General features: G+C 44.3%; 1 protein-coding gene across 6 annotated transcripts in view; it reads left to right on the plus strand.

The window, feature by feature from the left end:
* Window positions 1-19,044, plus strand: part of clcn3 (chloride channel 3) — a 235,118-nt gene that overhangs the window by 103,307 nt on the left and 112,767 nt on the right. For all 6 annotated transcript variants that reach the window (XM_068029278.1, XM_068029283.1, XM_068029280.1 and 3 more), the window contains one exon: window positions 14,598-14,755. In XM_068029278.1, the coding sequence (XP_067885379.1) occupies window positions 14,598-14,755 (158 nt within the window). The remainder of the gene's footprint in view (window positions 1-14,597; window positions 14,756-19,044) is intronic.

A 19,044-nucleotide genomic window follows, 5' to 3' on the forward strand; every position in this document is an offset into this window, starting at 1 on the left:
ATTCTGTAGATTTCGGCAACATAGCTGTGTTTTTTAAAGACTTCATTTTAAAATGCTTAGTGAGCATGATGGCCACTTTTTAAATTTGGCTTCTGAGAAAATGCATTTCTTAGCATAGTCTTTCTAAATTTGCTTCTGGGTCCAGTTTTGAGCACAATCTATAACCGCTCTTTAGATTCAGTAATTAATCTGAGTGTCTGATTTTTAGCTATGAGGCCAGGGTTAAAAACAGTATTATTTTTCCTTTGAAATTTTGAGATCTTTAAAGTCGTTAGAATTTCTATAATTTTTGAGGACAGTGGTGACTTTGTGATCTTGAAGCCGAATGCTCAATTGGGCAGCTTTGCCTGACGATGCTCTGACAGAGGATCTTTTTAAATTTTTAGCATTGGAGAATAGTCAAAGGCAGAAACATGACTTCCTTTATGAGATTCCACTCAGAATTGCTGCACTTGTGGTCAACTTAACCATTGAATGGGCCCACCATATCTTAATCTCTTGACCCACTGACAATTTAGAGAGAGACAAGTATTTTGCTGAAGCTTTTGTACCAACAGATGAATGAGCAAATGATCTGACTTTGATATGGAAATACAAAAAGGCAGGAGCAGGATAAAATGTAAACTGTCCTGTAACACAGTGGCGCAGTGGTTAGCACCGCAGCCTCACAGCTCCAGCGACCCGGGTTCGATTCTGGGTACTGCCTGTGTGGAGTTTGCAAGTTCTCCCTGTGACCACATGGGTTTCCGCCGAGTGCTCCGGTTTCCTCCCACAGCCAAAGACTTGCAGGTTGATGGGTAAATTGGCCATTGTAAATTGCCCCTAGTGTAGGTAGGTGGTAGGGGAATTAAGGGGATGTGATAGAAATATGGGATTAATGTAGGATTAGTATAAATGGGTGATTGATGGTCGGCACAGACTCGGTGGGCCAAAGGGCCTGTTTCAGTGCTGCATCTCGAAATAAAAATAAAATAAATAAACAGAAAGTGAGGAAATCAGCAAAATGTAAACCTTAACAGTGGATGCCCCTCAGAGGACTAAACCTTCACAATGTGATTTTTCTGTCAGGAATTTTTTTTTTAAACTTTGTACTTCATTTACAATAGTGGAATTCCTTTGGACATATAGCGTTATAGAGAGATACAGCACCGAAACAGGCCCTTCGGCCCAACAAGTCCATGCTGACCATCAACCACCCTATTTATACTAATCCTACATTAATCCCATTTCCCTCTCACATCCCCACCTACCCTCAATTCTCATTCCACCTACCTACATTAGGGGGCAATTTACAATGGCCAATTTACCTATCAGCCCGCAAGTCTTTGGCATGTGGGAGGAAACCCGAGCATCCGGAGGAAACCCACACGGTCACAGGGAGAACTTGGAAACTCCGCACAGGCAGTACCCAGAATCGAACCTGGGTCGCTGGAGCTGTGAGGCTGCGGTGCTAACCATTGCATGAAGAATGTGCAGGATTACAGGGAGAATGCGGGGGAATGCAACTGAGACAATTGCTCTTTTGGAGAGCAAGTGCGGACACAATGGGCTGAATGGCCTCCTTCTGCACTGTAACGATTCTGCGATTAATATGATTGTATATAGCTGAAGCCCCAGCACTGATCCTTGTGGCACTCCACTAGTTACAGTCTGCCAACTTGAAAAATGTCATATTTATCCCTACTCTGTACTTCCTGACTGTTAACCAATCCTCTATCCATGCTCATATATTACCCCTAACTCCATGAGCCCTTAGCTTGTGTAATAATCATGTCTAACTTGTAGTCAGGTTTCTGTAATGGCTACTAATTCATACCCTCTTAATTCATATGTCAAGGAATTATCCAGAACCTTGTTGTAAATCCATAAAATCATGTTTCTGAGAAGGCTTGCAAAATCATATTTGTGAGTCCTGCTGCGCATTTATTTTCCTGATCAGTTTCAAAAACCAGCAGCTGTTTAAACATCCTGTTTGTATTGAACAGCAAATTCCACAGCACAGGGATTTAATTTATGGTTGCCACACCTTTTACCTGAGGATAGCATGGTGGCCACAAAGTTCCAGTGATGCATTGTAAAAACATGTCAGACCTTATCACTTGTTTTTTCTGTCTGAAAATCTCCAGATGATTGGACTTAATCTGCAGTAGTTGAATAGCAATCTTGAGCTGCTCAGCTTGCTGCTGGCCAGAAAAGATACTCCAGTCTGCAAGGTTACCTTGACCACATTGCTGCCAAATTCAGAGCTAATGGCAGTGACAATATAAGATAAACACTATTACTAATAATGCACCTGGTAGTTTGCAAGGTCAGACATTGCATGATGTCAGTGATTTGCATTCTGCTTTTTTCTTAATTCAGCATCAGCCATTCTATGTTGCACTGACCCTAAAGTCAAAAATCAACCCGGACAGGCCATGTTTGGCAAATTCACTGTTGAAACTGCGTTACAACAGTATACAGTATTATTTCTGGGCAATTCTGTACACTTTTTGTCAAATACAGGATATCTTTTCGTAACCTGCTTCAAAAGAAAAGGTTCACCACCACCTCGTTTCTATCTTATTCATTCATAGGACGTGGGCGCTGCTGGCTAGGCCAGCATTAATGTCCATCCCTGATTGCCCTTGAGAAGGTGATGGTGAGATGGCTTCTTGAACCGCTGCATTTCTGGGGTGTAGTTACACCCACAGTGCTGTTAGGGAGGGAGTTCCAGGATTTTGACCCAATGACAGTGAAGGAATGGAGCTATCGTTCCAAGTGGGCTGGTGTGCGGCTTGGAGGGGAACGTGCAGATGGTGTTGTTCCCATGCATCTTCTGTCCTTGTCCTTCTAGGTGGTAGAGGTCTCGGGGATTGTAAGGTGCTGTCGAAGGAGCCTTGGTGAGTTGCTGCAGGTTATTTTGTAGATGGTACACACAGCTGCCACCGTGCATCATGGTGAAGGGAGTGAATGTTGAAGGAGTGCCAGTCAAGCGGGCAGCTTTGTCCTGGATGTCGAGCTTCTTGAATGTTGTTGGAGCTGCAGTTAGGCAAATGGACAGTATTCCGTCACACTCCTGATTTGTGCCTTGTAGATGGTGGACAGGCTTTGGGGAGTCAGGAGGTGAGTTACTCGCTGCAGAATTCCCATCCTCTGACTTGCTCCTGTAGCCACAGTATTTATGTGGCTAGTCCAGTTCAGTTTATGGTCAATGGTAACCCCAGGATGTTGATAGTGAGGGCTTCAGTGATGGTAATAGCATTGAACCTCAAGGGGAAATGGTTAGATTCTCTCTTGTTGGAGATGGTCATTGCTTCGCACTTGTATGGCACGAATGTTACTTGCCACTTATCAGCCCAAGCCTTCATGCTGTCCAGATCTTGCTGCATCTGGACGCGGGCTGCTTCATTATCTGAGGAGTCGCGAATGGTGCTGAACATTGTGCAATCATTAGCGAACATCCCCATATCTGACCTTATGATGAAGGGAAGGTCATTGATGAAGCAGCTGAAGATGGTTGGGCCTAGGACACTAACCTGAGGAACTTCTGCAGTGATGTCTTGGGACTGATATGATAGACCTCCAACAACCACAACCTCTTCCATTGTGCTCTGTATGACTCAAACCAGCAGAGAGTTTTCCTGCTGATTCCCATTGACTCCAGTTTTGCTAGGGCTACTTGATGTTCTACTCAGTCAAATGCTGCCTTGATGTCAAGGGCAGTCACTGTTACTTCACCTCTTGAGTTCAGCTCTTCTGTCCATGTTTGGACCAAGGCTGTAATGAGATCAGGAGCTGAGTGGCTCTGGTGGAACCCAAACTGAGCATCAGTGAACAGTTTATTGCTGAGAAAGTACCGCTTGATAGCACTGTAGACAATCCCTTCCATCACTTTGATGATCGGAAGTAGACTGGGCATTAATTGATCGAGTTGGATCTGTCCTACTTTTTGTGTACAGGACATACCTGGGCAATTTTCCACATTGCAGCGTAGATGCCAGTGTTGCAGCTGTACTGAACAGCTTGGCTAGGGGTGCGGCTAGTTCTGGTACACAGTGCTGTTGCCGGAATGTTGTCAGGGCACATAGCCTTTGCAGTATCCAATGCCTTCATCCGTTTCTTTGTACCAGTTGGAGTGAATCGAATTGGCTGAAGACTGGCATCTGATGCTGGAGACTTCAGGAGGAGGCCAAGGTGGATCACCCATTCGGCACATCTGGCTGAAGATGGATGCAAACGCTTCAGCCTTGTCTTTTGCCACTGATGTGCTGGGTTCCCCCATTGTTGAGGATGGGGATATTTTTGGAGCCCCCCCCCCCCCCCCCTCCACCCCGATAGTTGCTTAATTGTCCATCACCATTCACGACTAGATGTAGCAGGACTGCATCGTTTAGCCCTGTCTGTTGCATGCTGATTCTGCTATTTGGCATGCAAGTAGTTGCTTGTTGTAGCTTCGCCAGGCTGACACCTCATCTTTAGGTATGCCTGGTGCTGCTCCTGGCATGCCCTCCTGTACTCTTCATTGAACCAGGGTTGGTCTCCTGGCTTGATGGTAATGGTAGAGTGGGGGATATACCGGGCCATGAGGTTACAGATTGTGGTTGAGTTTAATTCTGCTGCTGCTGATGGCCCACAGTGCCTTAAATCTGGATTAGTAATCCAGATGCCTTGGTGAATGCTCTGGGACATGGGTTCGAATCCCACCATGGCAGATGGTAAAATTTGAATTCAATTAATAAATATCGAATGAAAAGCTCGTCAGATGGTGACCATGAAACCAGTTTTGAGTTGCTAGATCTATTTGAAATCTATCCCATTTAGCAGGGTGGTAGTGCCACACAACACAATGATGGGTATCCTCAATGCATAGTCTTGGTTTCCACAAGGACTGTGCGGTGGTCATTCCTACCAATACTGTCATGAACAGATGCGACAGGTGGATTGGTGAGGGCGAGGTCAAGTAGATTTTTCCCTCTTGGTTCCCTCACCACTTTCCGCAGACCCAGTTTAACAGCTATGTCCTTTAGGACTCGGCCAGCTTGGTCAGTAGTGGTGCTACTGAGCCACTCTTGGTGATAAGCATTGAAGTCCCCCACCCAGAGTACATTCTGTGCCCTTGCTACCCATTGTGCTTTTTCCAGTTGGTGTTCAACATGGAGAAGCACTGATTGACCAGCCGAGGGGGGAACGGTAGATGATAATCAGCAGAAGGTTTCCGTGCCTATGTTTGACCTGATGTCATGAGTCTTAATGGGTTCTGGAGTCAGTGGGGGAGGCAGTGGCGTAGTGTTATTGTCACTGGACTAGTAACCCAGAGACCCTGGACATTGGACATGGGTTCAAATCCCACCACAGCAGAAGGTGGAATTTGAATTCAATTGATAAAATCTGGAATTAAAAAAGCTAGTCTAATGATGGCCATGAAACCATTGTCGATTGTTGTAAAAACCCATCTGGTTCATTAATGTCCTTTAGGGAAGGAAATCTGCTGTCCTTACCTGGTCTGGCCTACATGTGACTCCAGACCCACAGCAATGTGGTTGACTCTTACATGCCCTCTGAAATGGCCTAGCAGGCCACTCAGTTGGCAGCTCACTGCCACCTTCTCAAGGGCTATTAGGGATGGGCAATAAATGCTGGCCTGGCCAGCGACGCCCACATCCCAAGAATGAATAAAAAACAAATGTTGAGGACTCCCAGGGCAACTTACATCCCAACTGTATACCACTGTGCCGCCACATCTGGTGTATCTGTCCTGCTGGTGGGAGAGCACATACGCAGGAATGGTGATGATCGTGTCAGTGACATTTTTAAGGTATGATTCCGTGAGTATGACTATGTCAGGCTGTAGCTTGACTGGTCTGTGGTTAGCTCTCAATTTTGCCACAAGCCCCCAGATGTTCGTAAGGAGGACTTTGCAGGGTACACAGAGCTGGGTTTGCCATTGCCGTTTCCAGTGCCAAGGTAGATGCTGGGTGGTCCTTCCGGTTTCATTCCTTTTCTTACACTTTGTAGCAGTTAGATACAACTGAGTGGCTAGGCCATTTAATCGTCAACTACATTGCTGTGGGTCTGGAGTCACATGTAGATAAGGACAGCAAAGTTCTTTCCCTAAAGGGCATTAGTGAACCAGATGGGTTTTTAACAACAATCAGCAATAGTTTCATGGTAACCATCTGAATAGCATTTCATTCAACATTTATTAATTGAGTTCAAATTTTACCATTTGCCATGGTAGGATTTGAACCCATGTCCCCAGAGCATTCGCCAAAGCATCTGGATTACTAGTCCAGTGACATTACCACTACGCCACTGCCTCCTCAAGAACAGGTTGTGATGGGCAATAAATGTTGACATAAGCATAAGAAATAGGAGCAGGAGTAGGCCATTCAGCCCTTGGAGCATACTCTGCCATTCAATGAGATCATGTCTGATCTTCTACCTCAACACCACTTTACTGCACTATCCCCTTAACCCTTGATGTTTTGAATATGTAGAAATTTATCGATCTCAGTCTTTAACATACTCAACGACTGAGCCTCCACAGCCCTCTGGGGCAGAGAATTCCAAAGATTCACCAACCTCAGAGTGAAGAAATTTTTCCTCCTCTCAGTCCTAAATGACCTGCCCCTTATTCAGAACCAGGGGACACAGTCTCAGAACTCCCCAGCCAGGGGAACCATCCATCTTGCATCACCTTGCCCAGTCCTGTAAGAGTTTTGTATGTTTGGATAAGATCACCTTTCATTCTTCTGAACTCCAGAGAATAAAGGCCCAGTCTATTTAATCTTCCCTCATAGGACAATCCCTCCATCCCAGGAAGTAGTTTGGTGAACCTTCGTTGCACTCCCTCTATGGCAAGTATATCCTTCCTTGGTTAAGAAGAACAAAATTGCACACAGTACTTCAGGGGCAGTCTCACCAGGGCTCTATAGAATTGCAATAAGACATCTTTACTCCTATATTCAAATCCTCTTGTAATGATGGCCAACATACCATTTGCCTTCTGAATTGCTTGCTGTACCTGCATGTTAGCTTTCAGTGACTCATGAACAAGGACACCCAAGTCCCTCTGAAATTCAATACTTCCCAGCCACTCACCATTTAAGAAATACTCTGTATTTCTATTTTTTGTACCAAAGTTGATAACCTTACAATTCTCCACATTGTATTGCATCTGCCAAATTTTTGCCCACTTGCTTAGCTTCTCCAAATCCCCTTGAAGCATCTTTGCATCCTCCTCACAACTCACACTTCCACCTGGTTTTGTGTCATCTGCAAACTTGGAAATATTACATTTAATCCCTACATCCAGATCATAAATATAGATTGTGAATAGCTGGGGCCCCAGCACTGATCCTTGCGGTACCTCACTAGTCTCAACCTGCCAATCCAAAGTTGACCCATTTATTCCTATTCTCTGTTTTCTGTCTGTTATTGATTCATTTATTTTATTTATTTGTTGCATTCATATACTGTTTAAAAGCATATTGACTTTGAGTTTTTTTCTTTATCTTGGGGCATGATACTGTAAGATGATTTTAATTCCATCTCTGGTTGTCCTGAGAAGGTCGTGGTAAACTGCCGTTGTGAACTGTTGTAATCCTTGTGATGATACTCCCACAAATGTACAATGATAATCTATAATTTGCATTCAGCCAGAGCCATCTGACTAATTTAGCACACACTGGATATTTATTCTCTTAGATTAACTATGAAATTTGTTTAAGTATGTTACTGAAAGAAAGAAAGAAAGAAAGAAAATTACAGCACAGGAAAAGGCCCTTCGGCCCTCCAAGCCTGCGCCGATCCATATCCTCTATCTAAACATGTCGCCTATTTTCTAAGGGTCTGTATCTCTTTGCTTCCTGCCCATTCATGTATCTGTCTAGATACATCTTAAAAGACGCTATCGTGCCCGCGTCTACCACCTCCGCTGGCAACGCGTTCCAGTCACCCACCACCCTCTGCGTAAAGAACTTTCCACGCATACTGTTGGGTTATCTTTCCCTAAGGTCATTACAACAATTTTCTTTCATCACATGGACTTTAGCAGTTCAAGGTGGTGGCTCCCTTTCACCTTCTTATGAGCAATTAGGGATGGGCAACAAATGCTGTCATTGCCAGTAACACCTATATCCTGTGAATGAATAATCAAAAAAATTGCAAAATGCAGTCTATCTTTTGTTCCTTCTGTAACCAGGATTGAACCTGGGAAGTGTGTGGAGTACATGAATAAGGAAGTTTTGCTACAGTTGTACAGGGCTTTGGTGAGACCACACCTGGAATACTATGTGCAGTTTTGTTCTCCACATCAAAGAAAGGGCTGTACTTGCCTTGGAGTCGGTACAGCGAAGGTTCACTAGATTGGTTCCTGGGCTGAGAAGGTTGTCCTATGATAGACTGAGTAGATTGGGCCTACACTCTCTGGAGTTTAGAAGAATGAGAGGTGATCTCTTTGAAACATTCAAGATTCTGAAGGGGCTTGAGAGGGTAGACGCAGAGGTTGATTCCCCTGGGGAATCTGGAACAGGAGGCTCAGCCTCAGGATAAGGGATTGATCATTTAGGATTGAGATGAGAAATTTCTTCTCTCAGAGGGCAATGAATTTTTGGAATTGTCTATCCCATAGGGTTGTGGGTGCTCCATCTTTCAAGATTGAGATCGGTAGATTTTTGATCTCTCAGGAAATCAAGGCATACGGGGAGTGGGAAGGAAAGTGGAGTGGAAGATCAGCCACAATTGTATTGAATGGCGGAGCAGGCTCAAGGGGATGTTTGATCTATTCCTGCTCCTATTTCTTATGTACTTATGAGCCACGTCAGGAATGAATCATTGATGGTCGATTATCTTCAGCAGAAGTACTGCAATTTTAAAAAAATTCATTCTCAGGCTATCATTTATTACCCAACCCTAGTTGCCCTTAAAGAGGTGTTGATGGGCCTTCCTTTTGAAACACTGCAGTCTGTGCGGTGACCATACTCTCGCAATGCTGTTAGGTGGAGATTTTGACCTAGCAATGGTGAAGGATCTGTGTCCAAGTCGTGATAGTGTATGACTTGGAGGTGACGCTGTTCCCATGCAACTGCTTCCCTTATCTTTTTAGGCGCTGGAGATCGTGGGGTTTGCTGATGCTGCTGAAGAAGGCATGGCAAATTGTTGCAGTGCAACTTGTCCATAGTGTGTACACTTGAATACACTGTGGCCACAGTGCACCATGGTAGAGGGAGTGGATGTTTCAGATGGTATGAGGCAACATTGCTGCCACTAGAAGAACAGGGACCACCCCAAAAGATGGCATTGAGTTTTTTTTTTTACTTATTCATTCATGGGATGTGGGTGTCACTGGCCAGGCCAGCATTTATTGTCCATCCCTAATTGCCCTTGAGAAGATGGTGGTGAGCTGCCTTCTTGAACCGCTGCAGTCCATTTGGGGTAGGTATACCCACAGTACTGTTAGGAAGGGAGTTCCAGGATTTTGACCCAGCTACAGTGAAGGAACGGAGATATAGTTCCGTCAGTATAGTGTGTGACTTGGAGGGGAACTTGCAGGTGGTGGTGTTCCCATGTATTTGCTGCCCTTGTCCATCTAGTTGGTAGGGGACGCGGGTTTGGAAGGTGCTGTCTAAGGAGCCTTGGTGCATTGCTGCAGTGCATCTTGTAGATGGTGCACACTGCTGCCACTGTGTGTCGGTGGTGGAGGGAGTGAATGTTTGTAGATGGGGTGCCAATCAAGTGGGTTGCTTTGTCCTGGATGGTGTCGAGCTTCCTGAGTGTTGTCGGAGCTGCACCCATCCAGGCAAGTGGAGAGTATTCCATCACACTGCTGACTTGTAGCTTGCAGATGGTGGACAGGCTTTGGGGAGTCAGGAGGTGAGTTACTCGCCTCAGGATTCCTAGCCTCTGACCTGCTCTTGTAGCCACGGTATTTATGTGGCTACTCTAGTTCCGTTTCTGGTCAATGGTAGCCCCTCGGATGTTGATAGTGGGGGATTCAGCGATGGCAATACCGTTGAATGTCAAGGGGAGATGGTTAGATTCTCTCTTGTTGGAGATGGTCATTGCCTGGCTCTTGTGTGGCACAAATGTTGCTAGCCGTTTATCAGCCCAAGCCTGGATATTGTCCAGGTCTTGCTGCATTTCTACACAGACTGCTTCAGTATCTGAGGAGTCACGAATGGTGCTGAACATTGTGCAATCATCAGCGAACATCCCCACTTCTGACCTTATGATTGAAGGAAGGTCATTAATGAAGCAGCTGAAGATGGTTGGGCCTAGGACACTACTCTGAGGAACTCCTGCAGTGATGTCCTGGAGCTCAGATGATTGACCTCCAACAACCACAACCATCTTCCTTTGAGCTAGATATGATTCCAGCCAGCGGAGGGTTTCCCCCCTGATTCCCATTGACCTCAGTTTTGCTAGGGCTCCTTGATGCCAGACTCGGTCAAATGCTGCCTTGATGTCAAGGGCAGTCATTCTCACCTCATCGGTGTTACATTAATTGTTGATTAAATTTAAATTCTATCAATGAGAAACCCCGTCACTTTTTGTGGGTGCATTGACTGCTGCATTGTAGGTTTATGGATCCACCCAGCAGCTAGAAAACTGATGTCCCAATTATGACTTCCAAAAATGAACTGTGCAAATACTGTTATTTATCTGGATTGTGAATGGAAATAAAAACTGCAAATGCTGGAAGTGTAAAATGAAATCTGCAAATGTTGAAGATAGAACTGTTGAATCTTACAGCACAGAAGGAGGTCATTCAGTCCGTCATGCCTGTGCTGGCTCTTTGAAAGAGCTGTCCAATCTGCAGGATTGTGGGGCCATACCCCAGTTTCTTTTCCCCAGACCCCTACAAATTAGTCCCCTTCAGTGGATGCCCAATTGCCTGTTAAAAGTTCCAAAAGTATTTGATTCCATCACCTTTTAGGTAGTACATTCCAGATCTTAGCAATCCTCTATATGAAGATATTTCTCCTCATTTCCCCTCTAGTTCTTTGCCAATTATTTTAAATTTATAGCCTCTGGTTACTGACCCACTTTCCATAGGAAATAAAGCAAGAAGGGAGAAACTATCAAAATTACTCAAGATTTTCAATACTTTTTATATCTCTCCTTAACCTCCTCTGCTATACTTTATCTCCTATGTCCCTTCATATCCTCTTTGAGCTTATCTCTTCCTGCTCCCTTGACCCTCTTCCCGCTAAACTGCTGATCACCCAACTTCCCTTCCCGGCCCCTGTGTAAACTGATATTGTGAAAGGTTCTCTTTCCTCAGGTATTGACTGACCCCCTTTCCTTCAAATGTGCCACCATCATTCTTCTACTTCAAAAAAAACCCTTAACCCATGTCCTTGCAAACTAATGCCCATCTCTAAGCTTCCTTTCCTCTCCAAAGTCTTGGAATATGCTGTCACCTCCCAAATCATTCCCTCTCTTTTCTGGAACTCCATTTTTGAATCCCACCAATTATTTTCCATCCCTGGTACAGTAATCAATTGGCTCTGATAAGAGACACCAAATGACATGCTTTGTGACTTTGACAGTGGTAAACTATCCTTTCTTGACCTGTCTGCAGCTTTTTACCTAGTTGACCACAATATCTTCCTGCAACAAATCTTCACCCTCATCCAGCTCGTTCCATTCTTATTGATCGAATCACAGTCAGGGAATCACCTGCAGTAGCTTGTCTTCCTGCTCCCATATCTTTACCTCTGGTGAACCCCAAGGATCTGTCGTTGGCCTCCTCCTATTCCCTACATACTCCCCTTCATCCACATCATCCGTAAACATAGTATCAGTTTCCAAATGTATGCTGATGACACCCAGCTCAACCTCACCATCACCTCTCTCAACTCTCCACTGTCTCTAGGTTGTTGACATAGTACTGGATGATCATTAACTTCTTTCAGATAAATATTGTGAAGACAGAAGCCATTGTCTTTGGTCCCTGCTACAAGCTCCGTTCCCTAGCCACTTTGAGGCTGAACCAGACTGTTTATAACATTTACACCAAGATGAGCTTCTGACCCCACAACTGTGCCATCATTAAGGCCACCTATTTCCACCTCCCTAGCATTGCCTGACTCCACCCCTGCCTTTGCTCAACTGCTGCTTAAACCTTCATCCATGCCGTGGTTATGTCTAGACTTTACTATTTCAGTGCACTTCTGGCTGGCCTCCTATCTTCCACCCACCATAAACCGAGGTCATCCAAAGCTCTGTAAGCTGTTGCTCGAATTCGCACCAAGTCCCATTCACCTGTCACCTCTTGTGCTCACTGACATACATTGGCTTCCGGTCGAGCAACAATTTAAAAATTGTTTTCAAATCCCTCCCTGTCTTTGTCACCTCCTCAAAACCTACAATCCTCCGCAATCTCTGGCCCACCCCAAATCTGACCTCTTGTGCATCCTTGACTTCAGTTGCTCCACTGTTTGTACTGTTCCTTCAGCTGCCAAGGCCTGAAGCTCTCAAATTCCCTCCTTAAGTCTCTCCACCTCTATTCTCTTTCTTCCTTTAAGATGCTGCTGAAAACCAACCTCTTTGACCAAACCTTTGATCATCTACCCTATTAGCTCCTTATGTGGCTGGGTGTTTGATAATGCTGCTGTGAAGTCCTTTGGGATATTTTACTGTTTTAAAGGCACTACATAAAATACAAGTGTTGTCCCATGAAAAACCATCTCACCTTATCCGATCTCTCCAAATTTTGAACTCCCTCATCCCTCCTTTTATCCTGATAAACCTCTTCTGTACCTCTCCACGGTCTCGGCATCCTTCCTGAGTGTCCAGAATTATGCACAATACTCCAGCTGAGGCCTAATGAGATAGTTATAAAGTTTAACATAACTTCCATGGTTTTCTATTTACTGACACTGTTTACAAAGCCAAGTATCCCATGCACTTTGTTAAGCACCTTTCTGAACTTGCACTGCCACTACCGAATATGCAGTGTAGGCCCCTCTGTTCTTTCATCCCCCTCTAAATAGTATTATGTATATTGTACTGCCATTCCATATTGTTTCTCCCAAAGTGCATCACTTCACATTTATCTGCATTTAATTGCACTTGCCATGTGTTTGCCCAATTAACCAGTCTAAGTCCTTCTGAAGTCCTCTATTATCCTGCTCACTATTTACTATATTACCAAGTCTTGTATCATGAGCTCCCTGCAGCCAAGTCCAAGCCATTACAAGAAAAACAATGGTCCTAATGCACGACATAATGCGCCAGTATTTGTAGACCCTTGATGAAGGGTCGCTACTGGAAATGTTAATCTGATTTTTAATTTTCCCGGTGCCAATGGGTCTTCTGTATATTTCTAACATTTTTTCTGCTGATGAAGTATGCTGCACAACACTAGCAGCCTCAATGTTAGAGCAGTGTATCTGTCCGAAGCAGTTCTGTGGTACGAAAGTAGCAGAAATGGTTTTTGCATTCTTTTGTTTTGCAGTCAATTAAGATTAATTGGACTTTCTTTGCCAGATGAAAGCAGTGCTTGATATTGACTTTTAAATGTATATACAGATTTTCAGCTGCAACATTGAAATAGGTTCCTAATATATTTGCTAGTAAGGGCAGCAAGTACAGTACTCCAATGATTTATGATACTGGACTGGAAGTTGTGAGTTCACCCTGCCATAGAAAGTTGTGGAATTGATTTAATTAAATTTGGAAATTCATGGCTGGCACCAGGAAATTGTTGAGCTTCCAAATTGATGCCCAGTTTGGCCTAGTGTTAATTCTAGTTCACATTATGTGATTGACTCTTCATGTCCTACAGAATGGACCTTCAGTCGTTCAATAAGCCATTCAGTTATACAAGCATGAGACAATCAATGCAATCTTGTCAGCATCACCCATATCCCAAGAACGCATTTAAAAAACAAAGCAAGGAGTACTTAAGATATTACTTAACACGTAAAACAGAAACTTGCAAGTCTAGCTTGTCAAGTTCACTACAAACACCCTATTAGACTTAGACTAATTGGAAGGAAAATGATTCCCAAAATGCTGGCTTCCAGAACTGCAAATTGTATGTTACATTGCAGTGTCAACATGTTGGCGATGCCCAAGATCCAATTAAAACCCATACTCACGGTCACACTAAGTAGTGATTGCCACTATTGTTCCCGCATTTATTTAGTCATTGTAAGAGCTGTGTGCTTGTAGTTATTTATTTATTGTTGAAGATATATTGTGATCTCATTCCTCCTGTGGATGCAATTAAAATGAATTTTTTGTGCTGTTACTCCTACCATTTTTTGATGCAGCACATCCTTCCTCCTAGCGGATGATTGGAAGAAGGAGATGTAGTGAAGTTAAAATAAACTGAATCCCTATGATATACTGCCTTAAATGGAGGTGGACAGGATGTGCTGGCGTATTATGATTGTTGACCTTGAGTTAAAAAGATGACACTGGCAGGGTAACAGAACGGTTGCTCTATGAAATTTTAAAAATGAAGAAAATGTCAAGATTATCAGTAACATCTGTGTGATTATTCCAGGATCAATATCAATTTTGAAAAAAAACTTGAAAGGACACCAATGTTTAAGTGTTTAGAACAAGTTTAACACAGATTTTTCTTTGTTTTAATCTTAAAGGAGCCAATTATACAATGACAAATGGAGGCGGTATAAACAGCACAACACATTTATTGGACCTTTTGGATGAACCTATACCAGGTGTTGGAACGTACGATGATTTCCACACCATTGACTGGGTACGAGAGAAATGCAAAGACCGAGAAAGGCACAGAAAGGTTGGTACAGTTTGTAATCCCATTTTGAATGTTTGCAAAAATTGGTCTGCACAGGATTTTATAATTCAGGAAAGCAGAGGATTTCATTGTAATTTCAAATTTCTGTCTTTCCTAACAGCAGCTGAGACCTTTGTAACTGTGGTGACAGTAGCTATTTTAGGAGAGTATGTGAAGTTACCAGTTTTCACTCTCTGCCACAGATGACCAAATAAAGTGAACTTTGCCCCAAACTAGGAATTTGTTTTTGGCTTCAAAGATTTCAGCTATGGCTAATTAAATCAATTATTTTGAATTATAGGTCCTGATATTTACTGGGACAGGTTGTGTAAATTGGGAAGGGGCGGAGCATGCAGGCTTTGTGTACATATGTGCCTAGGTTTGTCTATTCCCGCATCCACTTTAAAATTATAGCACTTATTTTATATTGCAACTTCTCATTCTTCCTACCAGAATCTATCGCTTCATGTTTCTCTCCGTGAGCAGACATATTAAAAATTATTTACTCTGTCTTTGTCTAACATTAAGTCCTTGCTGCATATAGTTCTATAACAATTTCTCACTCTCAGATACCTTGCCCAAGTTGCATTATTCATGTATGAGCCCTGATGCCAGCATGCTGCTTAATCATGAGGACATCCCTGTTCGCATCTTTCAAATTTGCAGGCTACCAGCAGTGATCGTAGGATGGTGAACTAGGAGCAGGAACTGTGGGTGGATTTTTTTTGGACTTTTCCCACAGAGATGCCAAGGCCATTTGAACACCCAGTTCAGCTGAAATCAGGTAAATCAGCAGAGACCAGGAACCAAACTTGGGACCTTCACTAATGGGGTGGTGGCATAGTGCTAATGTTACTGGGCTAGTAATCCAGAGGCCCCAACTAATGCAGCTGAATGGAATTTAAATGCAATTAATTAATAAATCTGGAATTAAAAGCGAAGTCACCCTCACGGACATCTGGTGCCAAAATTGGGAGAGTTGTCAAACAGACTAGTCAAGCAGCAGCCTGACATCGTCATACTCAATTCATAAATGCTGGAATTAAAAGCTGGTCTAATGGTGACTATGAAACTGGTTCACTAACGTCCTTAAGGGAAGGAAATCCTGCTCACTGATGCTCAGTTTGGGTTCTGCCAGGGCAACTCAGCTCCTGACCTCAGTACAGCCTTTGTCCTAACATGGGCAGAAGAACTGAACTCAGAGGTGAGGTGAGAGTGACATCAAGGCAGCATTTGACTGAGTATGGCAAAAATGAGCCCTAGCAAAACTGGAGTCAATGGGTATTAGGGGGAAAACTCTCCACTGGTTGGAGTCATGCCAAGCAGAAAGAAAGATGGTTGTGGTTATTAGAGGTCAATCATCTCAGCTCCAGGACATCACGGCAGGAGTTCCTCAGGGTAGTGTCCCAGACTGAACCATCTTCAACTGCTTCATCAATGACCTTGCCATCATCATAAGGTCAGAAGTGGAGATGTTCACTGATGTTTGCACAATGTTCAACACCATTCGCGACTCCTCAGATAATGAAGCAGCCCAAGTCCAGATGCAGCAAAAGACCTGGACAAATATCAAGGCTTGGGCTGATAAGTGCCAAGTAATATTTGCATCGCATAAGTGCCAGGCAATAACCATCTCAAACAAGAGAGAATCTAACCATCTCCCCTTGATGTTCATGGCATTACCATCACTGAATCCCCCACTATCAACATCCTGGGGTTTACCATTGATCAGAATCTGAATTGAACCAGCCACATAAATACTGTGGCTACAAGAGCAGGTCAGAGACTGGGAATTCTGCGGCGAGTAACTCACCTCCTGACTCCCCAAAGCCCATCCACCATCTACAAGGCACAAGTCAGGAGTGTAATGGAATACTCTCCACTTGCTTTGATGGGAGCAGCTCCAAGAACACTCAAGAAGCTCAACATCATCCTGGACAAAGCAACCCACTTGGATTGGCACCCCATCCACCACCTTCAACATTCACTCCCTTCACCACTGATGCACAGTGGCAGCTGTGTGTACCATCTACAAGATGCACTGCAGCAACTCACCAAGGCTCCTTCGACAGCACCTTCCGAACCCGCAACCTCTACCACCTAGAAGGACAAGGGCAGCAAATGCATGGGAATACTACCATCCTGACTTGGAACTATATTGCTGTCCCTTCATTGCCGCTGGGCCAAAATCCTGGAACTCCCTTCCTAACAGCACTGTGGGTGTACCAACAGCCCAAGGACTACAGCGGTTCAACAAGGCAGTTCAAGAAAGCAGCTCATCACCACCTTATCAAGGGCAATTAGGGATCGACAATAAATGCTGGCCTATCCAGCAGCACCAACATCCCATAAACAAAAAAAAAACCCATTGAATCATAACTTAGAGCCAATGTTCCAGAAACCTCCATCACCATCTTTCAAAGTGCCCTGTCCCACTGGCAGGACAGACCCATCAGAGGTGGCAGCACAGTGGCGTACAGTTGGGAGGCAATTGCCCTGGGAGACCTCAACATTGACTGAGGAACCCATGAAGTCTCATGGCATCAGGTCAACATGGGCTGCTTACCACCTATCGCCCTCCCTCAGCTGATAAAACAATACTGCTCTACTTTGAAGAAGCACTGAGCAAGGGCACAGAATGTGCTCTGTTGGTGATGGGCATTGACATCCACAAAGAGTGGCTCCATAGCACCTCTACTAACTGAGCTGGCCAAGTTCTGAAGGTCGTAGCTGCCAGATTGGACCTGCAGCAGGCGATGAGGGAACCGACAAGAGGTAAAAACCTGCTTGACCTCGCCCTCACCAATCTACCTGTTGCAGATGCATCTGCCCATGACAGAATTGGTTGGAGTGACCACTGCACAGTCCTTGTGAAGACGAAGACCAGGCTTCACACTGAGGATTCCATCCATCATGTGTGGCTCTACAACCATGTTAAAGGGGATAGATTCAGAACAGATCTCGTAGCGCAATACTGGGCATCCATGAGAAACTGTGGGCCATCATCAGTAGAATTGTATTCAACCGTAATCTGTACCCTCATGGCTCGGCGTATCCCTCATTCTACCATTACCATTCAGCGAAAGTATCAATGAGGAGTACAGGAGAGCATGCCAGGAGCAGCACCAGGCATATCTAAAATGAGGTTCCAACCTGTTGAAGCTACAACGCAGGACTACATGAATGCTGAATAGCGGAAGCAGCATGTGATAGAGCGAAGCGATCCCACAACCAACGGTTCAGATCAAAGCTCTGTAGGCCTGCCGCATCAAGTCATGAACGGTGGTGGACAATTAAATTGGGGAGATGTGGTGCACTGGTAATGTCACTGAACTAGTAACCCACAGTCCAAAGCTCATGCCCTGGGGATACAGATTCAAATCTCACCACGGCAGCTGGTAGAATTTAAATTCAATTAATTAATAAAAATCTGGAATTGTAAGCTAGTCTCGGTAATTGTACCATGAAACTTATCATCAATTGTCATACAAACCTATCTGGTTCACTAATGTCCTTTAGGGAAGGAAATCTGCCATCCTTACCTGGTCTAGCCTACATGTGACTTCAGACCCACAGTAATGTGGTTGACTCTTAACTGTCCTCTGAAATGGCCTAGCAAGCCACTCAGTTGCAAGGGCAGTGAGGGATGGGCAACAAATGTTGGCCTTGCCAGGCACGCCCTCATCCCATGAAAGAAAAACAACTAATAGGAGGAGGAGGCTCCAAAAACATTGCCATCTTCAATGATGAGGGAGTCCAGCATGTCAGTGCAAAAAACAAGGCTGAAGCATTTGCAACCATCTTCAGCTAGAAGTGATGAGTGGATGATCGATCTCAGCCTCTTCCTGAGATCCCCAGCATTACAGACGCCAGTCTTCAGCCAGATCGATTCACTCCATGTGATATCGAAAAATGGCTGAAGACATTGGATACAGCAAAGGCTGACAACATCTCGGCAGTAGTACTGAAGACTTATGCTCCAGAACTGGCCACACCCCTAGTCAAGCTGTTTCAGTACAGCTACAACACTGGCACATGCCCGACTATGAAATTGCCCAGATATGATTTGTCCACAAAAAACAGGACAAATCCAATCCAGCCAACTACCGCCTCATCAGTCTACTCTCGATCATAAGCAAAGTGATGGAAGATGTCGTTGACAGTGCTATCAGGTGGCATTTATACAGAAATAGCATGCTCACCGGTGCTCAGTTCCATCAGGGCCACTCGGCTCCAGACCTCATTAAAGCCCAAACATGGATGAAAGAGCTGAATTCAAGACATGAGGTGAG

This window comes from Heterodontus francisci, chromosome 4 (genome assembly GCF_036365525.1).
Source record: "Heterodontus francisci isolate sHetFra1 chromosome 4, sHetFra1.hap1, whole genome shotgun sequence".
NCBI lineage: Eukaryota > Metazoa > Chordata > Chondrichthyes > Heterodontiformes > Heterodontidae > Heterodontus > Heterodontus francisci.